Source organism: Euleptes europaea, chromosome 3 (assembly GCF_029931775.1).
Source record: "Euleptes europaea isolate rEulEur1 chromosome 3, rEulEur1.hap1, whole genome shotgun sequence".
Classification (NCBI taxonomy): domain Eukaryota; kingdom Metazoa; phylum Chordata; class Lepidosauria; order Squamata; family Sphaerodactylidae; genus Euleptes; species Euleptes europaea.
Window position 1 is genome coordinate 37,449,122 of NC_079314.1, and position 12,310 is coordinate 37,461,431.

The following is a 12,310-nucleotide window of genomic DNA, read 5'->3' on the forward strand; positions in this document are numbered from 1 at the left end:
GTTGTAAGCCACTTTGCATTCCCACTGAGGAGGAAAGAGGTGTATAAATAGCAAAATAAATAAATCTTGTTCAGTTCTGCCTCCCTCCCTCAAACGCTTCTGAGATTCATCAAGTCTTGCCTATATAGGTTTTAAAACCACAGCCCATAAGGACTAGAAACTTCCTTCTATGGTTTTTAAAAAAGAAAGTTGCCACTCTCTGTGTGCCGAACATGGAATCCAGTGTTCTGCCTTGTATGGTACATTTGCCGAATGGCTGCAACCATACTTACATGCACATGGACGCATGTGCTGGAGAAAAAACAGAAATCTGGCTGTCACCCTCCCTTCTTCCTTCTCTCCCTTTCTGTGTGTTTTTCTTCCCTAAGGGAACTGGCTAAACTGGAATGTCTGCTTTGTGGCTGGCTCAGCTTCCTCTTCTCTTTTGGGGGACTTGTACAGTGTCAGTTTTCTTATGAAAGAACGGTCTCCCCTCCCCACCCTGGCCATCCTTACTATCTGCATCTAATTGATCAGAGAACTTTTTGACTATGCAATATGTTGTTTACTGACGGCTGCCTTTTCCGTGGGACCCCCAAGAAGCAGTCAGAGGGGGGTGCTGCGTTCTGGCTTAGTTCAAAGGCCCATCAGATCATGCCCAAGCCATGGGAAGAGGCTGGTTTTCAACGGACAGGCAAACTGGTTTGATTAAAGAAGGGAGTTCAGGGAAGGTACTGGAGTACACAAGGGGAGGAGGGAGACCGCAACAAGCCAGGTTCACACATGCAGGGGAATTAGTCAATGCAGGATAACTTTTAAAAGGTATACTAAGGCGGGAGAATGGATGGCACCACTTCAGACTGCAGCTTACATTTTGGGATGCTCCCTTACATTAAAAACTCCCTTCAAATGGAAAGCCCACACATCAGGCTAAGCGAGGGCATTAAACCTGTTTCCTTGCTTTGCTATCTTTCTGTTGGCCTGGAATTTTTTGTAATACCAAAAAAGGCCTTTCAAGATAGAAGCAACCATCCGCAGTTTGAATTTGCATCGTTCATCCAATCCACTGAAGCGTTTGCTCCCTGTATGCATGAATCAGATGTTTTGAGGGGCAAGTTGTCAACATCCAGGCAAGGCCTGGAGTTTCCCCAGAATTACAACTGATCTCTAGACGGCAGAGATCAGTTCCCCTGGAGTACTTCTGGGCTTGGGCGTACCCGGATGGAGGCTTGCTGCCAAGCTCCTCTCAGTAAGTGTTTTTGTTTTTAGTTTTAAACTCATTTTTGTGAGGTTTAACCTTCAAATTGCGAGCTCTCACAATAGGGGAATGTGATCAGTTCCCCTGGGGGAAATGAGAGCTTCAGAGGGTGGACTTTATGACATTGCATCTCTGCTGAGCTCCATCTCCTGCCTGGGCCCTGCCCCCAAATCTCCAGGAATCTCCCAAGCTCAGTTGGCACCCCTATTTGAGGGGGCCAGGCCATGGCTTCCTATTACATAAGAACTCAGCTGCTGCACTTGCCCTTCTCCTTAAAAAGGAAGGGGGAAAGAGACGATGTGCGTGTCTGAGCCTTTCTTGCGCCAAAGCACCACTCCTCTGTGGTTTGTGCATGCAAGTTAGAGCTTGTCCCCATCTGACCTTTTTAAATGCTGTCTCTTGCACAGGTGCGATCTTGTGTAAAACTGTCTGGATCATTGTATGCTAAATGAAGCAGGAACAGAGGCAGCTTAAATGTAAATCTGTATTTTATGTTGCATAACTCTTTCTCCTTCTGCTATGTCATAGGGGAAGTCTTTGCAAAGCTGCGCACTTTGGCTGCTTATTTGTGAACACGGGAAGCCTCCCTCACGCCCCCCCCCCTGAACCTTCCAAATCTCCCTCTTCCTTCCCAGTTGTTTCTGAGACTGGTCATGCATACTCTCCTGCCTTCATTTGTAGTCATAAAACATCAAGACACCCCCCTTCGTTTTAAAGAATGAAATTCAAGCTGTGTGGAATGCTGAATTTTTCCACCTCATTCATAAGCAACTGCACAATCCTTCCCTCCCTTGGCTAACTACTTGACGGTGGGCATGTTCAGGCAGATACACATAGAAGTTTTGATTTGTTTTGACTGTCTTATGAGAGTGACTTTCAGTGCCTAGAGCCCCCCCCCTTCATTCTTTGTGTGTGTGTGTGTGTGTGCTGTAGTTCAAGTTTTGCCAGGGATGGTCTCCCGTACACTCCATGCCTCACCTTGGATCCTGCTGGGCAGCCCTTTACTTCGATACCTGGGCACAGGGCAGGGTGATACTGTTTGTGCCACAAAGTGACCTGGTTGTGTGATGTAATCCATGGGGGGTGTGCTGGCAGGGCTGTCTGTCTGAATTCTTCTACGTCTCCTTGACACTGGTCACCTTTCTTCTTTAGGTGACTGGTACTTGGTACTTTTCCTGAACAGCTATGCTACACTTCTTCACAAATGAAATGTCTGGTAGACAAGGGTGGATTGGGGGGAGAGGTATGGATCCCCATCACACTTCTGGCCCCAATCCCCCCCAAAGGAGGGAGGGAGCGTCTACCCAGCTGGCTCTGAATAGGAAGTACCTGACCAAACTCGCCGACTGGGCACAGTGATCTAACTCTCGCTGCCGTGAGAATAGGCTGTGAGGATGTGTTCCTTGCTGCAGCGAGAGCTTCTTCCTTGCACCCATCCCTCTTTTTGGGCTGGGGCCATGGGGGGTTCCCGCTGTCTGGGTAGGCTCAGTGGGGGGCAGCCCCCCCCCCCCGACATCAGCCCACTAGGATTCCTCCCAATCCGTCTCTGCTGATAAACTGTTCCACCTGTAGGAAGAATCGGTTAAGTGAGTGATTGAAATTATTTTTATATCCAAATCTCAAACCAAAGGAGACTTTTTTGTCTAATTGACTATCCCAATACATCCTTGCTCATGGCCTTTGCTACTCCTTTAAACAACTTCACCCTTTGGCATTTTCCAGACATCCTTAATGTTCCATTTTCATTTCCGTTTGTTATAGGGTTGCCAGGTCCCTCTTCACTACTGGCGGGAGGTTTTTTTGGGCAGAGCCTGAGGAGGGTGAGGTTTGGGGAGGGGAGGGACTTCAATGCCATAGAGTCCAATGGCCAAAGCGGCCATTTTCTCCCAGGTAAACTGATCTCTATCGGCTGGAGATCAGTTGTAATAGCAGATCTCCAGCTACTACCTGGAGGTTGGCAACCCTGCTTTGTTACCTTCCCCCCCTCGTTTCCACACAGCTTCGTTAACAATTCCTTGATGTCCCGGGGTGTTTTCACACATACTGAATAATACACTTTCAGTCCACTTTAACGATCGTTTGCAAGTGGATTTTGCCATTTCACACAGTAAAATCCAGCATCAAGGTACATTGAAAGTGGATTGAAAGCGCGTTATTCAGCACGTGTGAAAAGCGCCCCAATTTTTCAACGTTTTTCTCCTTCAGAAAAAGCGGGGGAAATGGGGAGAGTTGAAAACTTGGGACAGCAATGGATTGCTACCAAAGCTGTGTGGAAACGTGGGGTGTGTGTGTGGAAATGGTATCAAAGGGAAATGAAATTGGAACATTAAGGCTGTCTGTACAACGCCTTTGTTCTGTGCTTATCCTTGCCACAGGATACCAGGCCCCTGAGCACTCCACACCCCCAGTCAGATGGACACCAGGGAAAAAATGGTGTCAGAATGTGGGGGACGTCAGCAGAATCCCAACACACAGACGTCACTCCCCATGCACCTGGAAGTGACGTCAGCTGGGGAAAGCCGGGGAAGCTCTGTCATTTGGGTGAAACTCTGTGGTTAAACTAGAGTTTTGCCCAAATGCTAGAGTACCACTGGCATTACCCGCGATGCGCTTATGTCACTTCCAGTGTGCGCAGGACGTGATGTCAGTGCGTTGCTGGCAACATTAGCACATCATTGGCAAGCACTCACCACCAAATAAGTACCCTTATTGAAGTCTGTCAAAAACAAACAAGCAATTTATTCAGACTCTGCAAAAAATATGCTGATTTTGCATTTGTTGTATAGAGTTGCTTAATTAATGCTTTTAAAATATTAAAAGTTAACAACAAATTTCCAGCAAATCTCCCTCCACATGAGAAATACACCAATTAACCTGAGCCATATAGCTGCAAAAAGTCTAACCAGATGTCTTCTTGTTTCTTGTACACATCCCTTCTGGAAAGCACTATATACTTTTTTATAGCTAAGTTATATTAATTAATTAATGCAGTGCAGAATTAAGTCAAATTGGAGGCTCAATGGGTTTAAAAGATAAATAGCAAGCCACTTTTCTTTCTGCTGCCATCCAAGGAACTCAGGAACTGCTTACATGAGAGCCACTACAGTATAATGGTTCAACTACAATTTGGGAGATCTGGGTTCAAATTTTCCCTCAGGCATAGGGTTGCCAACCACCAGGTAATAGCTGGAGATCCCCTGCTATTACAACTGATCTCCAGCCGATAGAGATCAGTTCACCTGAAGAAAATGGCCGCTTTGGCAATTGGACTCTATGGCATTGAAGTCCCTCCCCAAACCCCGCCCTCCTCAGGCTCCACCCCACAAACCTCCCACCGGTGGCGAAGAGGGACCTGGCAACCCTACTCAGGCAGCTCACTGGGTGGCCTTGGCCCAGTCATGCATGCTGAGTCCAGCCTACCTCATAGGGTTGTGAGGATAACACGGGGAAGGGAGAACCATGTAAAATGCTCTGTTAGGTCCTTCCCTCCTGCCTTCACAATTACCCCGTGCGCGAGGGAGCTCAGGCTGAGAGAGGGTGACTAAGCCGGGGTCACCCCGTGAGTTTAGCTGCACGGTGCTTTGAACTTGGGCTTCCTAATCTGCTCGTTGTCATTGGAGCAACAGACAAACTCTTGGGCTCTTAATTTTAATGAGGCTCCTTCGGTATACCCCCCCAGTGCCCCTTCCCACACTCCCAGAACAGTACAAAATCCCTGGCTGTGGGCCCGTCGAACAGATGCCGCGTCTGTTGAACGGCCAACTGGCCTTCTGGTCCGGAAACGATTTAAGGTGCGTACAAAAGCAACGTTCAGATTTCCAGCCTCTCGCGTTCCGACCTAGGCAATGCTCTGTAGAGATGTTTTAACAGGTAGGACTTCTGTTTGCTATAACCTGAACATCTCGGCTTGGTATGGTGCTGGCAAGAAGGAAGGGGCTTGGGGGAGTGGGGCGCCTGCCATCTCTTGCCCCTCCACCCCGCCCTCTCGGTTTTCCCTTTGGCGACTCCCCTTTCCCTCTCTCTCTCTTTGCTCGGCAGGACTCCAAGAAGCAGATTGAAAAGGCCTGGAAGGATTATGAGGCCAAAGTGTAAGTAACCCCCCCCCCGCACCCCGCCCCTGGCAGGAGCCAGCCAATTCTCTCCTCTTTTCCAAACAAAGGTGTGTTGTTATGGGGCTTGAAGCATGGGCAGCAAGGGAGCCTGGGACAGCCACTGACTCTGCCCTTTTATAAACATGTTGCTGCTCCATCCAGTGCGGCTACCGCCACAATCTTCATTTTATTGCCGTGGTTTTTTGCTTTGTGTTTAAAAAGAAAAACAAGATATGAGAGAGAGAGAGTTTGTTTTGTTGTGCTGGCCGTGGAGAAGAAGAAATGGCTGAGGACGCTAACATGCCCTCCTGCTGAGGAATGATGAAAATCCCAGGCTTGTAATGTGAATTCTCAGCTTGTAATGTTTGGTTCTTATGAGCTGATCCCCCTTGCCCTCGAAAGATTAATCCTGTTTTGCAGTTAAAAATGGGACGTGTGTCGAATGCTGCCGTGCTGGTGCTGATGGCATTTGGCTCACTAGACGGCTGGCCGGGAGCTGCTCTTGGCGCGTGCTCAGAAGTTGATTACTTTAATCCTTGATGAAACTGCCAGGGTTGATGAAGCCGACCCTGACTGAGGAAATGGACCTTAACGTGTTGGGAATGTAATTGTAAACACCGCTGGAGCGGCTACTGCCACCTTTTCTTCCTCTTAGTGCCCAGGCATCTTTTCTCTGGGGGAGGGTATAATTTTGTAACATGGGCTCTTCCTAGGGTTGCCAACCTCCAGGTGGTAGCTGGAGCTCTCCCGCTATTACAACTGATCTCCAGCTGATGGAGATCAGTTCACCTGGAGAAAATGGCTGCTTTGGCCATTAGACTCTGTGGCATTGAAGTTCCTCCCCTCCCCAGACCCCACCCTCCTCAGGCTCCACCTCCAAATACCTCCCGCCGGTGGCAAAGACAGACCTGGCAACCCTAGCTCTTCCTAGGGTTGCCAACCTCCAGGTAGTAGCTGGAGCTCTCCCGCTATTACAACTGATTTCCTGCCGATAGAAGTCAGTTCACCTGGAGAAAAATCTCCGCTTTGCCCATTGGACTCTATGGCATTGAAGTCCCTCCCCACCCAAACCCCGCCTTTCTCAGGCTCCGCCCCCAAAATCTCCCACCAGTAGCAAAGAGGGACCTGGCAACCCTAATGATAGACATGAAAGGAAAGGGAGTGTTGCATTGTGTGCTGACTTTCCCTGAAGCCATGTTGTAATGGCTACGAGCCATGGTGTATAAAGGGAACCTCCACATTCAGAGGCAGTAAACCTCTGAACACCAGAGCTAGGAGGCCTCTCTGCCCAGTCTTTGGCCTCTGTGTCCTGTCTATAAGGCCCTTCAGAATAACTGGTTGGCCTTTGTTTGAGACAGGCTGCTGGACTAGATGGTCTGGTCCAGCAAGGCTGCTCTTTATATTCTTATCATAGAAACAAAGTTGGAAGGGGCCATACAGGCCATCTAGTCCAACCCCCTGCTCAATGCATGATCAGCGTAGAGCATCCCTGACAAGTGTTCATCCATCCGCTGCTTGAAGACTGCCAGAAAGAAGAGCTCACCATCTCCCTAGGCAGCCGATTCCACTGCTGAACTACTCCTACTGTAAAAAAAATTCTTCCTAATGTCCAGTTGGTACCTTTCCAACCGTAATTTATGCCCATTATTGCGAGTCCTATCTTCTGCTGCCAACAGGAACAGCTGCATGCCCGCCTCTAAGAGACAGCCTTTCAAATACTTAAAGAGAGCAACCATGCTCCCCCTCAACCTCCTCTTCTCCAGACTAAACATTCCCAGCCTTTCTTCGTGGGGCTTGGTCTCCAGGCCCCTGATTACCCACATCGCTCCCTATGCACCCACTCCATTCTGTCCACATCCTTTTTAAAGTGAGGCCTCCAGAACTGCACACAGTACTCCAGGTGTGGTCTGACCAATGTGGTGTACAGTGGGACTTGCGATTTGGACGTTATGCTCTAGTTGATATACCCTAAGACTGCATTAGCCTTTTTTGCCGCTGCATCACATTGGCGGCTCATATTCAGCGTACAGTCCACCGTATCCCTAGATCTTGTTCGCACACAGTGTTACCCAGAAGTGTATCCTCTATCCAGTATGCGTGCTTCTCATTTGTGTTACCCAGATGTAGAACTTTGCACTTGTCCTTGTTGAATTGCATCTTGGTCACACCCACCCACTTTTCCAGTGTGTTTAGATTTCGTTGGATTCTATCTTTATTTTCCGGGGTGTTGCTACTGCTCCCAATTTGGTGTAATCTGCAAGTTTAATGAGTAGTCCCTTCACCCCCTCATCCAGATCATTTGTAAAAATATTGAAAAGTACAAGGCCTAGTATTGAGCCCTATGGCATCCCGCTGGACACCTCCCTCAATCACATTAAATACCATTGACAGCTACTCTTTGAGTGTGGTTCTCCAACCAGTTCCCTATGCACCTAACTATCCTAGAGTCTAGTCTGCAGTGCTCCAGGTTACCTATGCTGGCTTCCCTGGATCACCAAATGGTACATTCCATGTAGCGATGTTGAACACATGAACCTGCTCCTTATTGAGTTTGACCCTTTGTGAATCAAGACCCGTCTTGACTACTCTGACTGGCAGCAGCTTTCCAGGGTTGCGGGTGGAGATCTTCTACATCACCTGCCTGATTCCTATTGAGTTAGCCAGCGTGGTGTAGTGGTTAAGAGTGGTGCTTTGGAGCGGGGGACTCTGATCTGGAGAACTGGGTTTGATTCCCCACTCCTCCACATGAGCGGCGGAGGCTAGTCTGGTGAACTGGATTTGTTTCCCCACTCCTACACACAAAGCCAGCTGGGTGACCTTGGGCAAGTGGCAGTTCTATTAAGAGCTCTCTCAGCCCCATCTACTTCACAGGTGCCTGTTGTGGGGAGGGGAAGAGAAGGTGATTGTAAGCCGGTTTGAGTCTCCCTTAAGTGGTAGAGAAAGTCGGCATATAAAAAAACAACTCTTCTTTTACCTGCCTTGCCGTGTAACTGGCAATGCCAGGGACTGAGCCTGGAACCTTTTGCATACTAAACAGGTGCTCTACTATGAACACATGAACAGAGGCCATAGCTCAGTGGCAGAGCATCTGCTTTGCATTCTGAAGGTCCCAGGTTCAATCCCCATTAACTCCAGTAGGTGATGTGACATACCTTATCCTGACACTCCTGGAGTGCCGCTGCCAGTCAAGCTAGACAAGATTAACACTGATGGACCAATGGTCTGATGCAGTATAACACAGCTTCATTGATATTCCTGTGAACCTGTGTGCTAATCTGGTGCTCTACGGTGAAGACGTGCCCTTCCTCCTTGGAAAAGGGAAAGAAAATAGTAAGAACCAATATGGGTATATCAGAATTGCAATTCTGTCCAAAATACCCCTTTGTTTTCAAGCGTTGTATGGATAATGCTAAGGATTGTTCATGTCAGAGGAAGAGGGCGTGAGCGCCCTCCGTGAGTACAAGCGAGCCTTGATCAGCCAGTCGCGTTGTCTTTCGCAATCCCCAGAGCCAAGCTGGAGAAGGAGAAGGAGCGAGCCAAGGTCTCTGGAGTCATTCAGGCCGAGCCGTGGACGGCAGAGATCGTCGAAGACCTGCAGAAAGAGCGCCGCACTTTCCAGCTTCAGATGTGCGAGGTGGGACTGGAGACCCCGGCGGTGATGCTCCTGCCTCTCGCCTTGTGGTTTTGTGGGGCCCTCGACGTGGGAACGCTGGGATGTGAATAGAGAAGGCAGACAAACCAAAGGGAGGCAGCTCCTCTCTGTTCCTGTTCTCACCCACCCTGATGAACAAGCTGCCGCTAGAAGCATCCGCTGTTTGTGGATGGTGCTTGAACCTAAGGATTAGAGCTCTTACTGCTTACCAAAGGGTGGCTGATGGTATTTAGCTCCCTGTGTGGTGACTGTTTGGCAGAAGAGTGTTGTGTGTGTGCCAAGGAAGGGGGGGATGACATGCCTGCCTGGTATGGCCTCGAGGACTTGTTAATCAACTGGTAGCTCTCTGTTCCCTCTATCCCATTCTAGCCAAGAAGAAGAAGAGTTCATTTTTATATGCCGACTTTCACTGCCAGTTAAGGGAGAATCAAACTGGTTTACAATCACCTTCCCTTCCCATCCCCACAACAGACACCCTGGGAGGTAGGTGGGGCCGAGAGAGCTGTGACTCGCCCAAGGTCACCCAGCTGGCTTCATGTGGAGGAGTGGGGAAACAAATCCAGTTCACCAGATTAGCCTCTGCCGCTCATGTGGAGGAGTGGGGAATCAAACCCGATTCTCCAGATCAGACTCCACCGCTCCAAGATCCTTTGCTTCTCCCAAGGATCATAGTAGGTGGGGAATCACTGCACTGGAGTACTGTGAAACCAGCATTAGGAATTGCTGCTTTAGAGAGAGAATTGAACCCTGAAGGCAACTTGCGTTAACAAAATTTTAACACGTCCTGAACAGGCAAAAATAAGGTTGCTAGCGGCGTTCAATTTCTCCAGCAGGCCAAATAGCATCCCCAAAGGGCTGTTTCAGGTCAGGAAAGGGGGAAGAAGAGGCTGAAGCCCCTTCTCTGTGTGATCTGAGTTGGGCTTCGTATGCATGGGAATTAAGGAAAACCCAACTTGCCCACTCTTCAATGTGCATGCTCATTTTATTTATTCTCTCTTTCCTTCCTGATTGGGAATCAAAGTGGCTTCTCACATATTCTCAAACAACAACCTTGGTAGGCGGGTTAGTCTGAGAGATTGTGGCAGGCCCAGAGTCACCTAACAAGCTTGCATGGCAGAGTGGGGATTCAAACCCAATTGTCCCAGGCCCTATTCTGACACTCTAGCCCAGGGGTGTCAAACTCCATTGTTACGAGGGCTGGATGTGACCTAAATGTCACTTGGTCGGGCCGGGCCAGGCCTCACCAGCTCAGACTGAGAGTGGGGTGGTGGCTGCCTTGGCTGGTTTGCGGGCCAAATAAGAGAGGGGCCGGATCTGGCCCGCGGGCCTTATGTTTGACACCCCTGCTCTAACCACTATATAATGCTGTATCTCAGCTACAGCGTGAATCAGCTATTTAAGAAAGGGGTGGGTGGACATCTCTTCAGGCCATACTGGACCTGACAGCACCCAGGGGTTCAATCCATGGACGACAGTGCAATTTCAAAGAGAGCCACTGTGGTGTTGAGAGCCAGCATGGTATAGTGGTTTGGAGCGGTGGTTTGGAGCGGTGGAGTATGATCTGGAGAACCGGGTTTGATTCCCCACTTCTACACACAAGCGATGGACACAAATCTGGTGAACTGGATTTGTTTCCCCACTCCTACACACGAAGGCACTGGGTGACCTTGGGCTAGTCACATTCTCTCAGCCCCACCTACCTCACAGGGGGTCTGTTGTGGGGAGGGGAAGGGAAGGTGATTGTAAGCCGGTTTGATTCTCCCTTGAGTGGTAGAGAAAGTCGGCATATAAAAACCAACTCTTCTTAAAAATGCTGCACGGGCCTGATCGGGATCGTGTCCTCACAGCATTTTTAAAGGCCTGTAAAATGGTGGCAGGACCTGCAAACACCATCACATCTAATTGGGCTCTTAGAGCAGGCGTGTCGGCGGAGAGATGAGAATTTGGTTCCCTGGAGGAATCCAGCAATCTCACGTACGTGATCTGAAACTGTTCTGCCTGACTGAAAGAGGGTTGACTTGGGTGGCTCCTTGTGAACTGTGGAGAGAGGGTTTTCCAGAAGAGTTAAAGGCCTATGAAAGGGCTGGGCTGGTGGCAGCTTCCTCTCCTCGTTGTGAGTTTTTTCCCCCTTGGTTCTGTGGAGTCATTTGAGGCTTTGAATAGCTTTACTGTTAAATAAATAATAGCGCATAGAAGTAGTTGGTGTGGCTTGAAGCCACGAGGGATTGCATTGGATCTGAATGGCGCAGGCTGCTTTTGATTTAGAGCTGAAGTGCATCTTAGCAGGCCTGAGCTCTTGTTTTTTGTTTGTTTTTTTAATTAAAAAACAATTATTTTAAAAACTATACGTTACACACCAAACATAACAAAAAATGGGAAGTCTGTTATTTATATTTTTTGTAAGGTTTGCATAAATAGTAAGGAAATCGGCTCGTTTTAAGATTTAGTATTACAAAAGTTAGTTGTTAGGTATAAATCCTAGATGCATTATATCGATGATGAAAATGCTCAGATACAATAATATATGAGTCAGGCCCTTAACAATCCCTGTTGAAAACATACAAGCTGGTAACAATTATCGATGGGTGAGGGTGGGACAAGGCAACAAGATACAGGCAAAGTATAGATGTCATGATTGTAGGGTTATTGTAAAAAGGCAGTTAGCAAAAACAGTATACTAGACTTTTATATTAGATGATAGAACTTCTAATGAAACTACATGTCTTAGTGCACCCTGGCAAAGTATGTGATGGCATATTGGAGTGTATTGTAGAGCTCTTAAGGGGGACAAAGGTAAAGGTCTCCTGTGCAAGCACATGGGGTGACGTCACATCCTGACGTTTCCTAGGCAGACTTTGTTTACGGGGTGGTTTGCCAGGGCCTTCCCCAGCCATCTTCCTTTTACCCCCAGCAAGCTGGGTACTCATTTTACCGACCTCGGAAGGATGGTAGGCTGAGTCAACCTTGAGCCTGCTACCTGAAACTGACTTCTGTCGGGATCGAACTCAGGTCGTGAGCAGAGCGTGGACTGCAGTACTGCAGCTTACCCCTCTGCGCCATGGGATTACAGGCGCTTTAAGACTCTGGGTGGATGGATTCTTTGCCATGACCCAGCAGAGAGCCCTCCGCCCCCCATCTGCTTCCATTTGGAAATGGGAATTTCCCCCCGTTGCAGGGGCTGTCTCCCATTTCCTGCAGCGATGCTGTGACTTTCATGGTGAACCTGTTTTCCAGTTGATCTTTCCTTGTTACGACTGTGTCCCCAAGCCTGTTTGGTTGGGCACTGAATGCCTGCCAGACAGGCTTGCCTCAGGCTTTTTCAAAACTGCA

The 12,310-nt window shown here is 48.6% G+C and overlaps 1 protein-coding gene across 1 annotated transcript in view; it reads left to right on the forward strand.

The window, feature by feature from the left end:
• ASAP3 (ArfGAP with SH3 domain, ankyrin repeat and PH domain 3) overlaps nucleotides 1–12,310 on the forward strand; it is a 67,947-nt gene that overhangs the window by 25,473 nt on the left and 30,164 nt on the right. The window contains exons 5-6 of the mRNA XM_056846818.1: nucleotides 5,276–5,325; nucleotides 8,836–8,962. Coding sequence (XP_056702796.1) covers nucleotides 5,276–5,325; nucleotides 8,836–8,962 — 177 coding nt within the window. The remainder of the gene's footprint in view (nucleotides 1–5,275; nucleotides 5,326–8,835; nucleotides 8,963–12,310) is intronic.